The 19513-nt window shown below is 33.8% G+C and overlaps 2 protein-coding genes across 3 annotated transcripts; both read left to right on the forward strand.

The window, feature by feature from the left end:
- Positions 1–1652: 1652 nt before the first annotated feature.
- On the forward strand, positions 1653–13096 carry LOC125864788 (uncharacterized). Of its 2 annotated transcripts, XM_049544855.1 has the most exons (21): positions 1653–2399; positions 3490–3561; positions 3678–3882; positions 3968–4076; positions 6060–6149; positions 6297–6374; positions 6488–6580; positions 6667–6759; positions 6857–6938; positions 7057–7116; positions 7189–7241; positions 7368–7534; positions 9848–10061; positions 10154–10211; positions 10295–10351; positions 10521–10766; positions 11276–11340; positions 11446–11502; positions 11595–11688; positions 12585–12725; positions 12801–13096. In XM_049544855.1, exons 1-21 carry the CDS (start codon positions 1845–1847, stop codon positions 12927–12929), a joined length of 2718 nt encoding a protein of 905 aa, XP_049400812.1. In that variant the 5' UTR covers positions 1653–1844; the 3' UTR covers positions 12930–13096. The 2 variants fall into 2 exon arrangements, with proteins under 2 accessions (XP_049400812.1, XP_049400813.1); XM_049544856.1 differs by lacking the exon at positions 6060–6149.
- A 1830-nt stretch (positions 13097–14926) lies between these two features.
- On the forward strand, positions 14927–19302 carry LOC125864809 (probable pectinesterase 15). Its single transcript, XM_049544893.1, has 5 exons — positions 14927–15336; positions 16148–16319; positions 17316–17522; positions 18115–18368; positions 19013–19302. The coding sequence occupies exons 1-5, from the start codon at positions 14957–14959 to the stop codon at positions 19173–19175; spliced, it is 1176 nt and encodes a 391-aa protein (XP_049400850.1). The 5' UTR covers positions 14927–14956; the 3' UTR covers positions 19176–19302.
- The last annotated feature ends 211 nt before the right edge of the window (positions 19303–19513 follow it).

Below are 19513 nucleotides of genomic sequence, written 5' to 3' on the forward strand. Positions count from 1 at the left end.
ATAAATGACGAATGCTCACACTAATATGTTTTGATTGTTACTTAAAATATGTTGTATTGTTGTTACGTAACGTATGAATCGTTGTGTAATTATTCACATATAATTTTTTTTTCTTATTTCAATTACAAAGGGACATATCATTTATGGCAAGAATAATTATTTTAATCTATTTACTTTCTGCTAAATATAATCAATTTTTGAATTTGGATTCAAAATATTGAGATAAGACTTGAATTCATTAGGGATAAGGGTCTGAAAAATATCCCAACTTTGATCGGATCTGTTGTTGCGATATTAAACTTTCATAAGGACCTATTACCTCCTTAGACTATTTAATATCGTATTTTTTACCCCATGAACTATTTAATAGTGTATTTTAAAAGTATATATGTGCCCACGTGGACACATTTCTATTTATAATTTTGCATTATTTTTTATGTCCACGTAGGCAAATATATATGTTTAAAACACGGTATTAAATAGTCTAGGGAGGTAATAGGTCCTCATGAAAGTTTAGTATCAACAACAAATCCGACCAAAGTTGGGGTATTTTTCAGACTCTTATCCCAATTCATTATGATATTGATACATAAGTGAGTATTGTTGCATAAGTTTTTTGCGAAAAAAATATCAAATAATACTTATAAAATCGAAACATGATAATATGATTACTAATGACATTGATCAATTAACTGATTCAAAGTAATAATGTTGTTTTATTTTCTCGATCATCTAACTGAAAATTACACATTTGATGTGAAGAGATTGTATATACCATGCGTAAAGATTATATTAAAAAATATTTACATATACAATATACTCCATATTTTTTTTAATTATACTAAAATTCAATTATTTAATATTATAAATTTTAAAAGGACCTTTTAATGACATATACTTTACTATGAATTATGATTTATCCATCCGGTAAGTTCTTGAGTTTTTTTTGGGAAATTATACGATTAGAGAATATATACTAGCTAATTAGCTAATATAGCTATAATTTGAATTAATTATCATCCACAACCTCTTTTTAGCTATAACTGTGTTTCTCTCTCCTCTCTTATGCATATACAAATACAAATTATACATATACATATACAATTATATATGACAGATATACAAGTATAATTCGCCTATTTTCCCTCTCTCGCTCACGTCTCTCCTCCCTCTCTCAATCTCACTCGCTTCTCTCCTCCCTCTCCCAATCTCGCTCGCCAAATATACAAATATATATGTATATCAGTTACATATATACAATTATCTACCAGACATACATATATTATTCGTCAAATATACAAATACAATTCACCTCTTCACTTTCTGCCCTCTATCGCTCGTCTCTCTCCTCCCGCTAACATGTAACTATCAATCGTAAATAACAAACTATAGTTATGAAGCCTAATTAAGTTATTTTTAGTGGCTATTTATGAAATTTCTAATTTTTACGAATCATGAAAAATTCATATATACACAAACGTTAATACATTGCCATTACCTCATGGTGATAGAGAGATTGTTTCAAAGAGACACTCGGCTAGAAGAACAATTTTAGGAGAGTTTGGCTCTAGGAATCAAATTTGATTAGGGGTATTTTTGGTATTCCAATAAAATAAAATGGATTACAAAAATAACTCCGATTTCTCACTTGCAACTTCTTAACTCTCCAATCCCCTTTCGTCTTCCTTGTTCCATCGGCCGAAGGGTTATATAAATACTGTTCCTCAGCTGAAACACCGATTTCATGCTTCTGAATTTTCTCATCTTTTACAGATCCATAGTTCAGTTCTCTCTCCTTGAGTTGCTGTTGTTGTGTTCACACTAATCGGAACACATCAGAACCAATGACGGCAAAAACAAACCGTGAATTTGACATCTCATCGCCGGCGGAGGAAAAACCGCCGGCTCAATATCGGGTACCAGAATCCGAACCGGAAACCGGTGATCTGAACCGGCGTAAGCCGGACGAACCTCAGGTTAAGGTTAGTGGTAGTAACGGCGTCGTTGTATACAGGAGGAACAAGAGGCGGAAGACGGCAGATTCAAACCGAAATTCAAGTGGTAAAGTTAAAAATATGGATGTGACGAAAGGTAATTTAGGAATTTCAGCGAATAACGGTGATGTTGTGGAGGTTGAAGTGAAAGAAGAGTCGAGGAGTAAGCGGTTTACACGGTCCGCTTTGGGGAGGAAGAGGGAGCTGTTGGAGATTACGAATGGAAATTCTGGAGGTGAAGTTGATGAGAGAAGTGGTGTAGTTATGTCTGGTACACCTACGAAGAAACTAGAAATGAAAATGTCGAAGAAGATTTCAATTACGGTAATACCTGAAACGGTGAAGGAGCTGTTCGAGACTGGTTTACTGGAAGGCTATCCTGTTTTCTACAATGGTGGGAAGAAGGTATCATTCTTTTACAATGTGGCTAATATTCTGTTTCCTTTTGTATTAGATACTCTTTTTATTTTGATTTGAATTTGCCGGAGCTAGTCCTTTAGTGATATTTGCTACTCAAAGTACCAAACTTGATTAATTCGTTATGTTCAAGTTCCCCATGACAGGATATTGGAGAAATGAGAATAGCATTAGAGGCAGTTCTAGATTCTCTGCTTATTTGTATAGAGTTGCCCTTCAATTATACTAGTTAAGAAAAGGAGTTACCTCAATTATTGAAAATAAGCCAATCAGTTCAAAACGTTGAAGCAGCATAACTAATCTCAGTAAGTAGTTGTCTAGAAGAAAAAAAATGAAAACCTGTTTCATCACTTTGGTATTATGAAACGGAAATCACTTTAATATCATAACACCAAAAAAGCAAGCTAAGGGGTGAACAGGTAAGTTTTACTAAAATTACTAGAGATGCTAAATTTACAAAAAATGCGGTTGGATAATATTCTTCTTTTGGTTGGATATGGCTTCAATTGTCGCACAGTGCCACGAAGGGGGAGAGTGAGTGTATGCATAAATTTCTAAATGCATCATTCATGCTATTCTTTTTTATCGGCAGTACCTGTTCTAAATTTATAAAACCATTAATTTTTTAACTACATAAAGGCTAAGGCTATATCATGTAACTTTCTGTCAATCTGCTTCCAGTTTCTTTTCGTTAAATGTGTATGTGCATAAATTTCTAAAGGCGGCATTCATGCTAATCCTTTTCAGTCGGCAGCATGCATGCCAAATTTATTAAATCATTAATTTTGTAACTACATGAAGGCTCATGAAACTTGCTGTTGATCCACTTCCAGTTTCTTTTGGCATATGACACCTACTGACCCGACTAGCCTAGATTCACATTGTGTATGACACTATGAGTTTCATTTTTGGTATCTAACTCAGTTAAAAATGAAAATTAAATTATGCGGAGCGGATTGAATCTTTGCGGGTTTGTCTCGCAACTGCTGCACCCTGTTTTCTGTTCCTATTTTTAAATGCTTTGATGGATTCAGTAGTTATGTCTTTCATCTTTAGGTTAATATTGTCTTAATTGTAGGGAATTCCACTCCGAGGAACAATTAAAGATACTGGAATCCTTTGTTCTTGTGAACTGTGCAAGGGAGCTACAGTGAGTATTTAGTTTTTTCTATTTCTCTTACTTCCTTTTATCACACTTTACTACTTTAGTCGTCTTAATAAACAGTAATCTTAATGGACTTTACTATTTCACATTCGCAATGTTAGGTTGTCCCTCCTAGCAAATTTGAGATCCATGCGTGTAATTCTTACAGACGTGCATCAGAGTATATCTGCCTAGAAAATGGCAAGAGCCTCCTCGACGTGGTCAAAGAGTGTAGAAAAGGTTCCTTGAAAACATTAGAAGAAACAATTCAGAGTGTCATCGGTCCAGTTCCTGTGAAGAAAAGTCTCTTTTGTCGGGATTGCAAGGGTGAGTTTTCTCATGCAAACTTGAATATAGAGACATGTTCTCTTACAATGGTAATTAAAAGATACGTGCTTACTGCTATTGCTAGGGTCTTTTGTTGCAACACTAGCTGGAAATGATGAACAACTTTGTGATTCATGCATAGTTTCCTTAAGATCAGAAGCCACTCCAACACAGTCGATAAACACTGAAAATGGGTATGTTTTTCTTTTAAAGTCTCATGATCTTATTGCTGCTGTTTGTTCCTTTTTCTTTTGTGCTGTAGTGGAGCCTGATTCTTAAGATCAGTTTAGCACCAATGTAGATTTTAGGATTTAGGCAACAATTTAAAAGTTTGGATCTAGGGACGGAGCAATATTTCTAATTCGGGGTTGGCGGAACCCAAAATCGTGTTATTTTGTGAGTCTGTGTTACACACTTAATATTAATTTATTTTCAACCCAATAAGTTGCATTTTATCGAATCTAGAACCCATAAACTCAATTCTGGATATGCCACTGTAATGGGATTGGAAGACATGATAGTGATGCATAGTAGATCTTACACATCATGTCTTTTTTTCTTTTTTTAGTTTCAAAAAGACATGATGTGTAGGTCTACTATGCATCACCATAGTGCTTCTATTGTTCTATAGACTAGCATGACCCACTTCTTCAGTACATGCTCCTTCCCATCTTTCTTTGTCAGTAGAACTGTAAAACCACATAAAATTTTACATGAAATGAAACTAAAGAGCACAATAGAATTGGTTTAGCAAGTTTCAATAGAATTGGTTTAGCAAGTTTTTTTGAAGAGCAAAGCGGATCAACAACTTAAACACGGTAGTTTTTTTTTTATTTTTATTTAAGACTTTGAGAGAAACAATATTGGTTGGGTTAAAGTTATCAGAAATGTCAGCAGACAGTTGCATAAGACAAGTATTAACAATCAGTTGTATTGTTTGTTACTAATAGATATCCAAAATTGTGTTGAGAAAACCAAGGTTAACCTATACGCTGTGTCAAATAGATTATTCCTAATTGTATTTAAAAAATCAAGACATCACTTAAATATATGTTATGTGTAATAGTAAGATAATCTATAGTTTGTAGTTTCTGATAAAGGACCCTCCAAAGCCCTGATGTTGAGAAAATGAATATTGAGTTTTACTCAACCCCAAAAGCTGCCTAATAAGATGACGATTACCCAAGACCAATGTGAATTGTGAGATACTTAAACACCTCTCATAAGGAGAAACACCTAATTCCCACAAACCAATTTGGACGCTTAAAATCAATAGACGCACATGATTGGACATTTGGTGTGTGGATAATATAACATGGAGACCCAATATAGGAAGTCAAGATTAAGGATTAGTCTTGCTCTAATACCATGTTAAAAAATGTAACATGGCATCAGAACAGGTTAGATCTTTACTTCAAGTTTCACTTCCACTCATTATCAAAAAGAATTTTACATGCTTGACCCATGAAAAAGCATTAAAGCCTCACATGAAGGAGCGTGTTGAAGATATAATTTTAAACAAATAAAAGTATGATCTCTCCTTAAGCTTTTAGATGAGATAGTCAAGCACCTCAACACATGAAAAAGAATATTATTGATAATTATGAAAAGTTTCTGAGGAATAAAGAGAGACATAAGAGGTAGCATGTAACCAGTGGAACAGTCAATGTGCACCACAAGTTGGCCCAGGCCCAGGTATCCAAAAAAGAAAGAAGATAAAAAGTGACACATTGCTTTCCAAGAGTGTCAGAGAGTACCATAGTACTGTACATCTTTCTCAGATATATTGGTTGCAGCTGGTCCAGAATATGTTATTTTGACCAATGAAAGTGAACTGCTTTGTGATTTTAGCTCACCAGTTTATCAGATAGAATTATTATAGAAAAACAGAAGTGGTAAGTGGTTGAAGACACGATACTTGTCATGGATTTAGACTTTCTTTGATGACTAAGCAGGGTGTGATTAGCTTCCAGTCTTGTTCTTTTATTGTTGAGTTCTTTCTGTTGGCTGTTGGTTCCTCTATTTGTTTAATTAGTAATGCATGTGTCCTTTCGAAGAGATGGTCATCTGGCAAATTTGTTGTTTTTTGGTTTGCATACTTGAATATCTTATCAGTCTTTCTTTTTTGTTATAATAATCGTTCTTAATCTTGTTTTTTTTCTTTTTCCCAAATTTAGGGTGTTTGAGCCAGTTCTGAACTTAAATTCCTCCGGAACTTCAAATATGTCTGTTTCGCTAAGAAGCATTAAGGGCAGGAAAAAGAAAAAGTTAGTATCAATATAGTTAATTGATTCTTTGTCAAAAAAATATAGTTAATTGATTCTGCTTGATATTTGTGGTCATTGAACTTTTGCTCAATGTGAGTAAAGTGGGTTTATGAACATGTGCTGATGCTGTTTTATTTGCATATTAAGGGTCGCGATAAATCATTCGAGTAGACAGTCTCCTTCAGCGCATACTCTCTCCAGAAAGAAGTGGAAGACACCAAATAAGTGTGCTATTTCCCTTATTGTTCTTCTGTTTATTTTTCTTATTTTACGAAGTGAAAATATAGTTCTTTTTTTGTTGTCTCTTCTTATAACCTACTTTTACTTGGTCCTTCAAGGGTAACGAAGCCAGTTTTTGCTCCAAAGTTGGATGAAACTAATATAATGTGCAGTTCATTCAGAAACAGCATGCAGGGAAACATCTCAGAAAAGTTGGTGAATATTACTGAATTTGTCATTAGAGCTTTTTCTAATAAATTACCTCTAACTCATATGGTGGCTTTTATGTTTATGTCAGACTGTTAAAATCAGTTGTAGTTTCTAAGGATTCGAAAGTTGCTTCGCCTGGTGTCTCGGTGCACTCTAGGACCCAATGGAAAATGACAAAAAGGTTGGTACTTGTCTTCTGTATTGCTTATACTAATTGTGAATTCTTCGGATAGCAATGTTACTTATATTGCTTGGTTCTGTGATATCACTGTGTTCAGGGATCAAAAGATGCATAGATTGGTTTTTGAGGAAGGTGGACTGCCTGAAGGAACTGAAGTAGCTTATTATTCTCGTGGAAAGGTTGCTGAGCATCTCCTTTACCACTTTTTAAATATAGTCGTTGATCCATTGTATACACTGGATTTTTTTCTCTGCTTTATTTTGTTGATATCGTTAATTGGTTGTTTGTAATTGGCAGAAATTGCTTGTTGGTTATAAGAAGGGATCTGGTATATTCTGTTCTTGCTGCAATACTGAGGTACAACCCCTAGCTTAGTGTCTCCCCAATTGTCCTGAGAGATATTCTGATGGCATTTCGTTTTATGGTTAGGTTAGTCCATCTCAGTTTGAAGCTCATGCAGGTTGGGCATCGCGCAAAAAACCGTTAGTCTTCATCGAACTTTTCATCTCTCGTTCAAAGAATATGTATCATTAATGACTTTAAGCAAAACCTAGTTCTGCTGATGCAGTTCTAACGTGGGTACTTGACTTTGTCAATGTCTGCTGCAGTTATGGGTATATTTACACGTCTAATGGAGTTTCGCTACATGAATTTGCTATATCTCTATTAAAAGGCCGCAAGTCTTCAGTTAAAGACAGTGATGACTTGTGCATCATATGCGCAGATGGTGGTAAACTAGTGCTTTGTGATGGATGTCCTAGGGCTTTCCATAAAGGTAAAAGTTGGATTTTTCTTGATTGACAGTTTCAATATTATACAAGATACTTTCTTCTTCTCTTCTTTTTCCCTGGTGAATGATGATTGAGTTCACCATGTTCTGTTTGATCATCAATGCATCGTATTGCTTTCCTTTCTTCCCTTTCTTGGGTTTTCTGAGGTGAGGGTGGTTGGGTTGAATGGAGGTAAGATAGGACTAAGTGAATAAGAACCTAATTTACTGTAGCTGATTTCAGGATGGGGACACAGGCTGAGTTCAGGAAATAGCTCGTAATTGTGAATTTAATTAACTCTAGTAATATTTGACTATCAATTCTTGCTAGGGAGATGTTGTAATTGACTGTATGGATATTCCCAGCAGTCTTTTGTAACTTTTGATTTTGGTACTTGGTACTTCGTCAATAAACCTTACCTTATCGGAAAAAAAAAACTTAAAGTCGAATCTACTTTCAATCTGTTATATACATTTATATTGAACTGTTAATGATGTGAAGCCTGTGGGCCATCACATCTTAAATGAGAAGTTTCAAAAGTTAGGGTCTATCTATGTTGAAGCTTCCGTTGATAAGAACGGTAGGCAGTTTTCTGCTGTGGCTAATTTCTATTCAGATGCTCATTTATTCGTATGTAGTTACCCTAGTAGCAGCAGACTTGCTACACCGATTTAGATTTAAGAAATAACATCTTCACGTTGAATTTCTACTTGGTATAGCTCTTCATCAACTGGCCATTAAATTTTTAATGAGGAATCCTAGACTGAATTTGGCTACTATACTTGTTCATGATTGAGGTTGCAGCCATATAGTTTTCTGAAAACTATTTATAGCTTTGTTAGAAAAGTTTTAGAGAATACAAAGGCATAAAATCTTGAAAGTTGATGTAGAGTTGGTTCATTAGTTAGTCAAATCTCTGAAATCCTTAAATGACATATCACCTGCACTTCGGAGCACCACCTCCCCCCCATAAAAAAAATTAAATGATTCAGAGCTGGAACAAGGATTAGTTAAGTGACACCCAAGGGTATGTGGCCTAGTGGTCAATTATGGGGGGTGGGGGGGACCTTGGAGACTAGGGTTCAAATCCCAACGGATACTAAAATACTAGTCCAGTGGAACAGAGTTACCTGGTACCAGCGTTCGTAGGAGGTAGTAGGTACCTGGTGGAACAGTCAAGGTGCCTACAAGTTGACCTGGACAACACTATGATAAAAACAAATATAATAATCAAGGATTTGTTACGTGGAGTGAGTTCTATTGACTGACAATGAACCTGTACATAATATTTTTTGTTATTTTTTCTGGACCTTTTAAATGGGAACTACTTTAGTTTCCGAACCTGTCAAATTGTAAGATCTCGAAACATGCTGAATCAGCACCTAGTTGGTTAACTTGAAATCTTGTACCTTCATCTTCTTTGGTTAGTCCAGTTTCCACTAGCTGTGTTCAGCTAATTGTAATTTAGTACATATTGCTCCCAGCCTCCCACTGCCTTAATCTTGTGACAGTGTTTGACTTCGCACATAGTTTAAGAAATTAAAGAAGACCTGATCAAATATATGCAAAGTTTATAACCTTCCCTATTTCCCCCCGTAATTCATGTCAAAAAATATATGCAAAGTACCAAAAGCGCTATTTTAAATGAGTGGTGGTAAAAGTTCCACATGTCTTTCATTTTTGAGTGAGTGGTGGTGAGCAGCCTGACTACTCTTGTCATTAAGGGTAAAATGAGGATGTGAAGATTAAGTAGTTTCCAAAAAGAAAAAGGTTTCAATTTTTTTTGGGACATACTGAAAAGGGCAGTGTGTCATATAAAATGGGACTGATGCAGCCGAAGGAATACAGCAAATATGGCAGAGGTTGACTATGCCTCCTTGGGCCGGTGTCCAGTCAACACAAGAAATTGGAGCTGTTTGCAACCCTTCTTCTTTCCCCTGCCCTTCATCTGGCCATGTCTTTAAATCTTTGTTCTTTTAGACCATATAGAGGATTTGGCTTTGCCGTTTATGAAATAAGAGTTGAGCCTTCTATCAGATCTATGCACCACTATGAAATGAGTCTGAAAGATAATTATCTTCTGTTAAGTTTCTTGTAGACTGATATAATTAACCACCTTTAGTATGAACGATATATAGCCATCAATGTGTTTTGAACTGCACTTACTTTGTAATGGTAAATTTAAATTTTCGCTTTGTTCTGCTTGATATCACATTTTACACCATTTAGTTGATGTTGGCCTGTTGCTTGCTGGTGCTGGTCATGATATCATGTTTCATCTATAAGCATTTGATGTGTAATTCCAATGGTCTATGCAGAGTGTGCATCATTATCAACTATCCCTCGTGGTAAATGGTACTGCAAGTATTGTGAAAGCATGTTACAGAGGGAGAAGTTTGCGGAGCGCAATACGAATGCCTTAGCAGCCGGCAGGATCTCCGGCATTGATCCTATTGAGCAAATAACAAACCGTTGCATTCGTTTTGTCAAGAATGCAGAAGAGGCAGAATTTATTGCATGTGTTTTATGCAGGTAATATTTTTTGTTTGGCTAAGAGCACATTGTGGCCGAGCATCGTAGGTTTGTCAGTTTGATCCAGTATGTCATATCTTTTCTGTCTACAGAGCTTATGACTTTAGCAAGTCTGGTTTTGGTCCACGGACTGTCATCCTTTGTGACCAGGTTTTCCTCTGCATTCCTTATATCTGTGTCTTATTCAACTAAATATATGAACTGAAATGCTTTATCCGTCATTTGTTTTTCAGTGTGAGAAAGAGTATCATGTTGGCTGCTTGAAGAAAAGCAAGATAGCAGATTTAAAGGTGCATGCATTTGCATTTTAAGATTACTTCATGAATTGGTTCTTTTCTTAGACCTATGTACTTGCTTTCGCTTTCCTTTATCAATATATATTTTAATTATTATTTTCGGTTTGGTTGGGGAGGGGGTTGAGACTTTTAGCATTAAAAGTTAATGCTTGTTGCATCACAGGAATTGCCTAAAGGAAAATGGTTCTGTAGTGTGGATTGCAAGAGGATCTATTCTGCCTTGCAAAATTTGCTTAACTCAGGAGAAGAGAGGTTGCTTGATTCTTGTTTGGATGCAGCAAGGGTGAAGGAAAAACATAACAGTTTGGTTGCTGTTGGTGAACTTGATGTTAGATGGAGGCTTCTTAGTGGCAGAATTTCCTCCCGTGAAACCAGAAGGCTACTGGCAGAAGCTGTTTCTATCTTCCATGTAAGCATTATCCCTGATCATTTATTTCGATGATCACCAAAAGCTTGCTCTCCACTTCATATTATGGGGTTGGGGTTGGTGGGCAAATATGTATCTCATGCTCCTTTTTGTGTCAGTGCCTTTTGTCATTCTGTGACTGGTTTTGTGAATGGTATGAACATATTCAGAATTGTTGCTGTTGCGCTTCTGTGCACATCCAGAATTGCTAATGCAGGAAAGCATGTCATGATGTGATATCTGTATATCATTTGAATTTGCTGTTCTGATACTTCCTATTTCATCGAAACCAGCTTTTTGTTTGTGGAGTTTCAGATGATTTACTATTTAATTGATGTGATTAGCTTTTTACTTTTCATTTTACCCTCATTAATAAGATGACATTCATTACATGTATTTTCTCAATTTCCTGTGGAAGTGTCTTTCAAGAATTTCTAGATGAAATCTTTCATTGCATGCATCAGCTTTGAGGAAAAATGTTGTCATCAAGGTTTTCATTGTTGACTTTTCAGGATGGTTTCGATCCTATTGTTGATTCAGTAACTGGACGTGACTTCATTCCTTCTATGGTTTATGGGTAGGCTTTGTTCTCCTTGTTATTCAGTGTTGGTTTTTCCATTTAGTTTCATGATTTGTCTAATCATGAGTTTTTTTTCTTTACACCTTCTCTTGCTTCCTGCAGAAGGAATATTAGGGGCCAAGACTTTGGGGGCATGTATTGCGCTATATTGACTGTAAAGTAAGTATTGCTGTATGTTCTCTTAATGCTTTTGATAGTTTAAATCTATTATGATCAAATAACTTAAGAAGTTCTTTGGCTGATCAATGCAGCTCAACAGTAATATCAGCAGGGATCCTCCGGATTTTTGGCCAGGATATGGCAGAACTCCCTCTTGTGGCAACCCGTGTTGGTAGCCAAGGCAAGGTATAGCAACGAAGCTACTCTCAGGATGTTCCTGCTGTCGTATGCCTTTTTGTTTTATGTTATTTTATGTTTTGTTGCTTTGCTAATTTCTTGCAATACTTTATTAGGTTAGCTAGAATTACATCTTCCAAAGCCAGTTAATCACGGGTCAAATTCAGAAAGGGTATTGCCTTATATTTATATGCATTTAGGCCTTTTGGTAGAAGAGTTGCATAATCTATGAACAGCTTTCCGACAGGAAGCAAGACAACTTTTATTGCTTGGTCATTTATTACCAATGCTGTATTTTTGAAGAACTTGAATAAATGGTAGATGTAGTTTGAACAAGTCGAGCTCAACAATTGCTGACCACTGTGAGAGTGTCACCTTTGGCTGGATTGTTGGCCTGTTCTTTTAGTTTTTTACTTTTTCGTGTTGAACAGAAGTTCCTTTTTTCATTTTAAACTTTAAAGTGATCTATGGAATAAGAAATGAAGCTTTGACAAAGGAATCAACAATTTTGTGGAATCTAATATTGTAATTACCTGCTAAGATTCACTAAAAGAGCTACCCACCGCCCTTTGTGTCTGTCGTGCCATGGATGGTGACGCCGGTATTTGCAGTGTTAACCCAGGGCTAGAAATGGTCTAGCACACTGCTGTTGAGGACAACGAGTGCAGAGCGTGGTGATTTGTTATAACCCTATTGTGTGGTATGGGACGGTAGTCCCACATCGGCTTAATGGGAAGCTGATCTGGGGCTTATATAGCCTTGGGCTCTCCCACCTCAATAGATATCTTTTGGGGTGTGGTTCTCCCTGGGTTGTATCAGATACAAAAAAAAGACATTCTATTACATTTAGGAGAAGCTCTCTTATTAGAAGTGTATCTTATAAAAGATAATTTCAATGTTCACAGGGATACTTTCAGTTGCTGTTCTCCTGCATAGAAAAATTGCTTGCATTTTTGGGTGTGAGACGCTTTGTACTCCCAGCGGCTGTTGAAGCTATGTCGATTTGGACTAAGAAATTTGGATTCGAGGAGTTAACACCAGATCAGGTTTGTTTTCGCATGTTATTATGCTGGTGCATCATATCCTCCCTTTGATTGCTAAGCAGTTTGTATTTTTTGCAGCTTGTCAGCTACAGAAAAACTTGTTGGCAAATGATTAGCTTTAAAGGCACATCTATGCTGGAAAAAATGGTTCCTAAATGTAGAATCATTAAACAAGGGGAAGCTGAAACTGATGTTCCAGATGAGTAGTTTGACACCCGATGGTTGAAGTTAAATCCCATTTGTAGATCCATTTTTTCAAATTACATGTATATTTCTATCTTATTTATCACAGAGGGTAAGTAGTAACTATTACAAATGAGATGTAGAGGATTATATTTGTGTAAAAAGGTTCTACAACTCGAGCATATCTTGAGAGTTTGATTTTATTCTCCTCTCTCCCCGTCCTTACTCAGAGGCTCGTTCAAATCAATTGGTATCAAGCTTGACAGTGGACTTTGATATCAACAATGGAGCTTTGGTTCATTACTTCACATGTATATTATAACATACGTTTTGTTCAACATTGTTGAGCATTGGTCGATGACAGTATTGACCATATTATGTGTTTCTTCGTTTGGTCTTGTCTCCAACGATTAACCTATTCAGTGCAGTCTTGTGATTAGCCGGCCACACATTTCTTGAAGCTTCCATAAACACATTGTTGTTTTTTTGTTGTAGCGGAATTTATGGTGTGAATTAATCTAATCAAATTAAACTTTGAAGATTAGTCAATTCACTCCTGAGAAGTGAAACATGACAACTATCTTGAAAAGAGTAGATATAATAAGTTGAGAGTTGTATGAAAGATATGGATTTTCTTTAGAATTTTATGGGGTTACGACCTAATTGATACTTTCAATGTTCATTATCACAAGCCTTTGATTTAACGTTTATGCTAATCAGACTTAATATTTCTTCCTCAAGAGCTTTGAAATTGTTATTATTAATATGAGAACGGGAAACTGCGTCCTGCAAAAGCAATGTCGCTATACTTTAAGCAAATATAAGATCACAATGATAAATGAAGAAGCTTCTCAAGTATTCTCAAATTAATAATAACCACCATTATTTTCTATATGATTCTTTTACTATTGTATTTCCTTTCCTTATTATGATTTACTTGAGCCAAGGATCTCTCGAAAACAATCTATCTATTTTATGAAGGTGTAGAAATAAGACCACGTACACGCCAACATGTCCATCCACCGGCCAAGGGCCGATCCTTCACTCTGAAAAGTCAAAATCTGTCATATAAGCATGCATCTAAGTAAAGCTTTCATCATGAATTCACACCTAATTTATTTTAAAAATTAATTAACTTGTAATATATATCAGCAGCATAACTTCTTCTTTTTTTAACGTAATTAATGTATTTTTAACATATTATATAAATAACCTATATCAACTAACATGTTAATAATCTTCATTCTTTATGAACCGTGACTTCTAATTAGTGATAAAATCATAATTTGCACTAGAAAATTCAAAGTAATAAAGAAAAAAAATCCACAAAAAAGATAAGTGATATATATACATATATGAAATATTTTGATCTATCTAAGCTGTGTAATTTTTCGATGAGTGAGTGTCTATTGACTCCCTAGACAAAGATGACTCCTCAATGGTGTATAATTATGTTTTAAGTGATTTATTAGTGTAAAATACTTTTAATATATCATTGAAACTCAATTGGAAAAGGTAATTAAATTAAATACATTTTTATTACATAGTTTCTTGGCGTGTCCATTATCTAATATCCACTTTTTCTTGCTACCCATATCTTAATTCCACCATTATCTTTCATCTTTTTTCTTCATCACTAAAATTGTATTGTCATCAATAATCATGATTTTGACTAATAAAAACTGCGGTGAAATGGTAAATACTTCTTCATCTTCAACCAGAAGTTTCATGTTATTCAATCTTTAGGTATATATAGAACCATCTTTTGTAAGGAAACATTTACCTTCAATGTGATACCATTCGACGCGAATTCAGAATAAGTCCGACCCCAATACAAATACCGAACAACGATTAATAATTAAACAAAAATAATTTGAATCATGACCAATGACCCTTTGTCCACACTTTTCTTACCTCCTACGTCAACAAATAAAAAATCTCCATGCTTTCATTATATCCCACACATGTTCATAACTATTTTAAACTCTTTAAATCCACCATAAAAAAAGTACAACCAAAACAACACATCAAATCAAAATATACACTAAACTATGAATAACACAACTACAAGGACCATTTTTTTTTGGTCCATTTCCTTTACCATTTTACTATCTTCCATCATTTTTCCTCTATATTCCAATAACCAAACAAATAATGATAATTTTCTAAATAGGGTCATAGAAAAAAGTGGTATACAAGATTTCTTTTTTGTCTTTGATGAAATTACAAGATCATTATTATTATTGCAAAGTTCTAAATGTGAAAATTCCAAATGGAACTCAAAACTTATATCATTATATGGAGTTTCTCATGTTTTAACAGTGGATTTAAATGGTTGTGGAAATTTCAGCAGTATACAAAAGGCTGTGGATTCTGTTCCTGATGATAGTTCTACTAGAACACTTATTCTAGTTGATTCAGGCACATACAAGTAACTTTTTTCTATTTTTTTTATTTTGCTTATTTTTCCTTTTTATATATATTGATCGGAGTTTAATTCATATACATTGATAATAGAAATAATTTTTACTATATCATATTAATTTGACTTATTATAGCAAGTAATCTACCTTATTTTAAGATAGTATATCCCACTTTTTAAGGAGGAATATATATATATATATATATATATATATCCTCTTAAAATCTCAACAATACAATTTTAACAATACAATGAGTTAGGTGATAATAATCTTAAATATTGAACTTATTAAATTTAAATCAGAATTCGCTCTATATACCATCGGTGTATACAAATTGTATTCTATTTGAGTTTGTAAGGAAATTCAATTGTAATTTAGACACTACCAATATAAAGAAATTTGTTGTGATAGATAATTTGCTTTATTTTTTTGGTTATAAACTCTTTTTTTAATGAACAGTTACTTGTATTGATAGTGTCAAAAGTTATAAGCACTATCACCACATGAAAAATTATTTTTGGTCGTAATTAATTTACGGCAATAGGTTAGTTGCCGTTTATGTTCTTTTAAAGGCAATTGACACTCTTTGTAAATATTGCTAAAGCCTATAGCGACATTAGATCCAATGACAATAACTAATGTCGATAAATTAAAGGCTTTAGCACTTTTTGTTAATGTGCGTATTTACTTACCGCTAAAAACTAGTTTTTGTTTTTGTGTATATATGTTACACTGTGAGTCAGTGTATACAAAGATATTTAAGTCTTAGAATTATAATTTTAATTAATTGGAGTTTTACAATGCTATTAATTCTTGCAGGGAGAAAGTGGTAATAAACTCTAGCAAGATAAATTTAATAATACAAGGTCAAGGTTACCAAAATACTGCTATAGCATGGAATGATACTGCAAATTCTACTGGTGGAACTGCTAATAGTTTTACTGTTGCTATTTATGCTCCCAATTTCATAGCCTATAATATCAGCTTTCAGGTATACTAATTTTATTTTATATTCATGATGTGATCAATCATATAATTTAATTATTTTTCTCGTATCAATTAATTGGGGATTAGTTTTCATGAGTAATATTAGTACATTCACTTTAGATCCAATATGTGCTACTAAAAAAAATAGCTTAGAAATTTTATCATTTAAAAAAAATAGCTTAGAAATTTTATCATTGATCAATCGCTACATAGCTCATGACTAACATGATTTTTTTACAATCAATCGTTAAATAGCGTTAAATAGCGACAAATGTTGTCCATCATCCAATTTTGTACACACATCACTAATTTCACGGGATACCTAAAACTCTCATTATAGGAAAGGTGTCTGGTAATTATAGGATCATCACCTAGTGATTTTGCTTCGATTGGAATTTGAACATGAAGCCTCGTGATTATAAAGGGCAGTACGGTTTCCGGTGCACTAAAGCTTGAGCAGTCTTACCTTGCATTTCTGTAAAAAACTGTTTTCACGACTTGAACTCGTGACCTCTTAGTCACATGGAGTCATGCAACCAGAGACGGAGCTAGGTGGGGGTTCCTGAGTTCAGACGAACCCACTAGCTTTTTCGTAGATCTTGCATATTATATTAGAAAATAAAATAAATATATATATGCATATTAACTTGTGAACCCCTTAACAAAATTGATTGACAACTCAATGGTAAGGAAAGGGCGATGGAAATGCCTTTCACACTAGTGTTATGGGTGCAAATAGTTTCTCTTTTTTTTTTTGTTAAAAGAAAACATGTTTTGCAATATTTTTTTCTCTTGCGTCCTAAAATTTGGAACCCCAAAATCTTTATCCTACCTCTGCCTCTGCAGTGATGCAACGACTTTACTAGTTAGGGAAACTGATTCTTTGTATAGTATTGGACCGGAACTGTAAAAATTCATATAATCAACCCTAACTTGCTTGAAATTGAGGCGCAATTATTATTATTAATTAATTAACCTTGTTTTTTTTTGTGATTTTAAGAACACAGCTCCAGCAGCTTCACCAGGTGATGTTGGAGCACAAGCAGTGGCTGTAAGAGTAAGTGGAGATGAATCTGCATTTTATGGTTGTGGATTTTATGGAGCACAAGATACTCTTAATGATGATAAAGGAAGACATTATTTTAAAGAATGCTTCATTCAAGGATCCATTGATTTTATTTTTGGAGGTGCTAGATCACTCTATGAGGTACATTTATTAACGGGTTCGTTCGTGTATATAACTTAAATTCATTTATTTTTTGGTTTTGAATAACTTATGTTGCTAGCCAATAGTGTTTACTTAGACCATGTATTTTAACAAATAATAACATGAATGAGCTAAATTTTTAACGGATAACATAAATGAGCCATTTTTTAAAGTTCGATGACATATTTGATTTTTTTCCCTTTAAATAAATATCCGACTGAATTCAATGTTTACTTACCCTAGTCAGTATACATAAGTTTATGGGTTCTGAACTTGCTATTAAATTTGTAGTCTTCATAGATACTGAATTCACAATTAAATATTTACACATATTTGATGGTTTTCGTAATACAAACACAAAGTCTAAGCAAAAGTTACTAGGTTCATCGAAATATGTAATTGTTATGGTTATACTCATTATAAATACATGTGCTAGCTATTTTTCAGTTTAAACATTGAGTGAACGACTATTTAGGTTAATTCTTCTTCTTCTTTTAATTCCAAACTCAATAACTACTACGAGTAATTATGAATTCAAATATTAAGTTCAGAATCTATAAACTTTAAATTCTGACTCGACTGTTTACGACAGGATTGCAAGATAAATTCAATAGCAAAAGAAGAAACAAGTGGTGAAATAGGAGGATCCATCACAGCACAAGGAAGAAATTCCAAAAATGAAAATTCTGGATTTTCATTTTTGAATTGTGTTATAAATGGCACTGGAAAAATATGGCTAGGCAGAGCATGGGGATCATATGCTACTGTTATTTTCTCAAAGACTTATATGTCTGATGTGATTTCCTCAGATGGATGGAATGATTGGAGAGATCCAAATAAAGATCAGTAAGTATTAATGATCATCACATACTTTATTTGTCTGTCCGTTTCATTTTATGTGAAGGTGTTTAAATACATATTGAAATTTAGATACGGAGTTTAATTTAAGGGCTCGTTTTGATATAGTACTCTTAAAAACATGTTTGGTATATGTTATGTCAATTTTTCACTCCAAACTTGTAAAAAAAAAAAACTCGTAAAACTTTAATATTTTTTCAAGTGATATGCATGTTCACTCAATTCATGTCCATACTCGATTAAGATTTCGATTGAAAAGATGTTAGACTGGTTTTTCATGTGCCTAAAAAGTCGAGATAATCTTGATTGAAGTCAAATCTACATTTTCCTACTTAATCTTATTTATAAAAATAGCACTAAAACAATACTACTCGAAACGAAGCTCAATTGATTCAATTTGGTTAGTTGAACAAACAAAGAATACACCTTTTAAAACTTATGTTCTTATATTATTCATTGCATAACATTTCTATGGCTATTAGATCATGTCATTAATAAGGATGAAATATAAACTATATATTATAAAATTTAATTATTTCTAACTATAGAAATACGTCTATTCTTTTTTGGACAGACTAAAAGGACCAGAGTAATGTTAAATACTTAAGACCGAATATTACCATGTTTTGCAGGACAGTATTGTTTGGAGAATATGATTGTTTTGGACCAGGAGCTAATTACACAGATAGAGTATCATATGCAAAGCAATTGAAGCAAAATGAGGCAAATCAATACATGGATATTTCATTTGTAGATGGAGAACAATGGATTTCTAATGGAAGATCAGACACTTAATTTTTGAGATTCATTATATTTTAACATAAGATACAAACCTTAATTAGTATTTTAGAAAAAAACTTACTAAGGATATACATTATGATATACTACTTTGTTGTATAATGACAAATAAAAGCTATTTTACTCTATATAAAATCATACTTTGTAGTCTTAAACTTATGGATTTTAACTATAATTATCTAATAAGTGATTTGATTGTGTATTTGTTTACATCATTAGTACATAAAACTTAACTCTTTTGCAATTTATTCTATTTAAATATATATAGTCCATGTATCTCTTTTGCATGAAACTCATATTTTTGAAGCAATTACATGTCTGTACAGAAGTATTTA

This window comes from Solanum stenotomum, chromosome 5, assembly GCF_019186545.1.
Source record: "Solanum stenotomum isolate F172 chromosome 5, ASM1918654v1, whole genome shotgun sequence".
Lineage (NCBI taxonomy): Eukaryota > Viridiplantae > Streptophyta > Magnoliopsida > Solanales > Solanaceae > Solanum > Solanum stenotomum.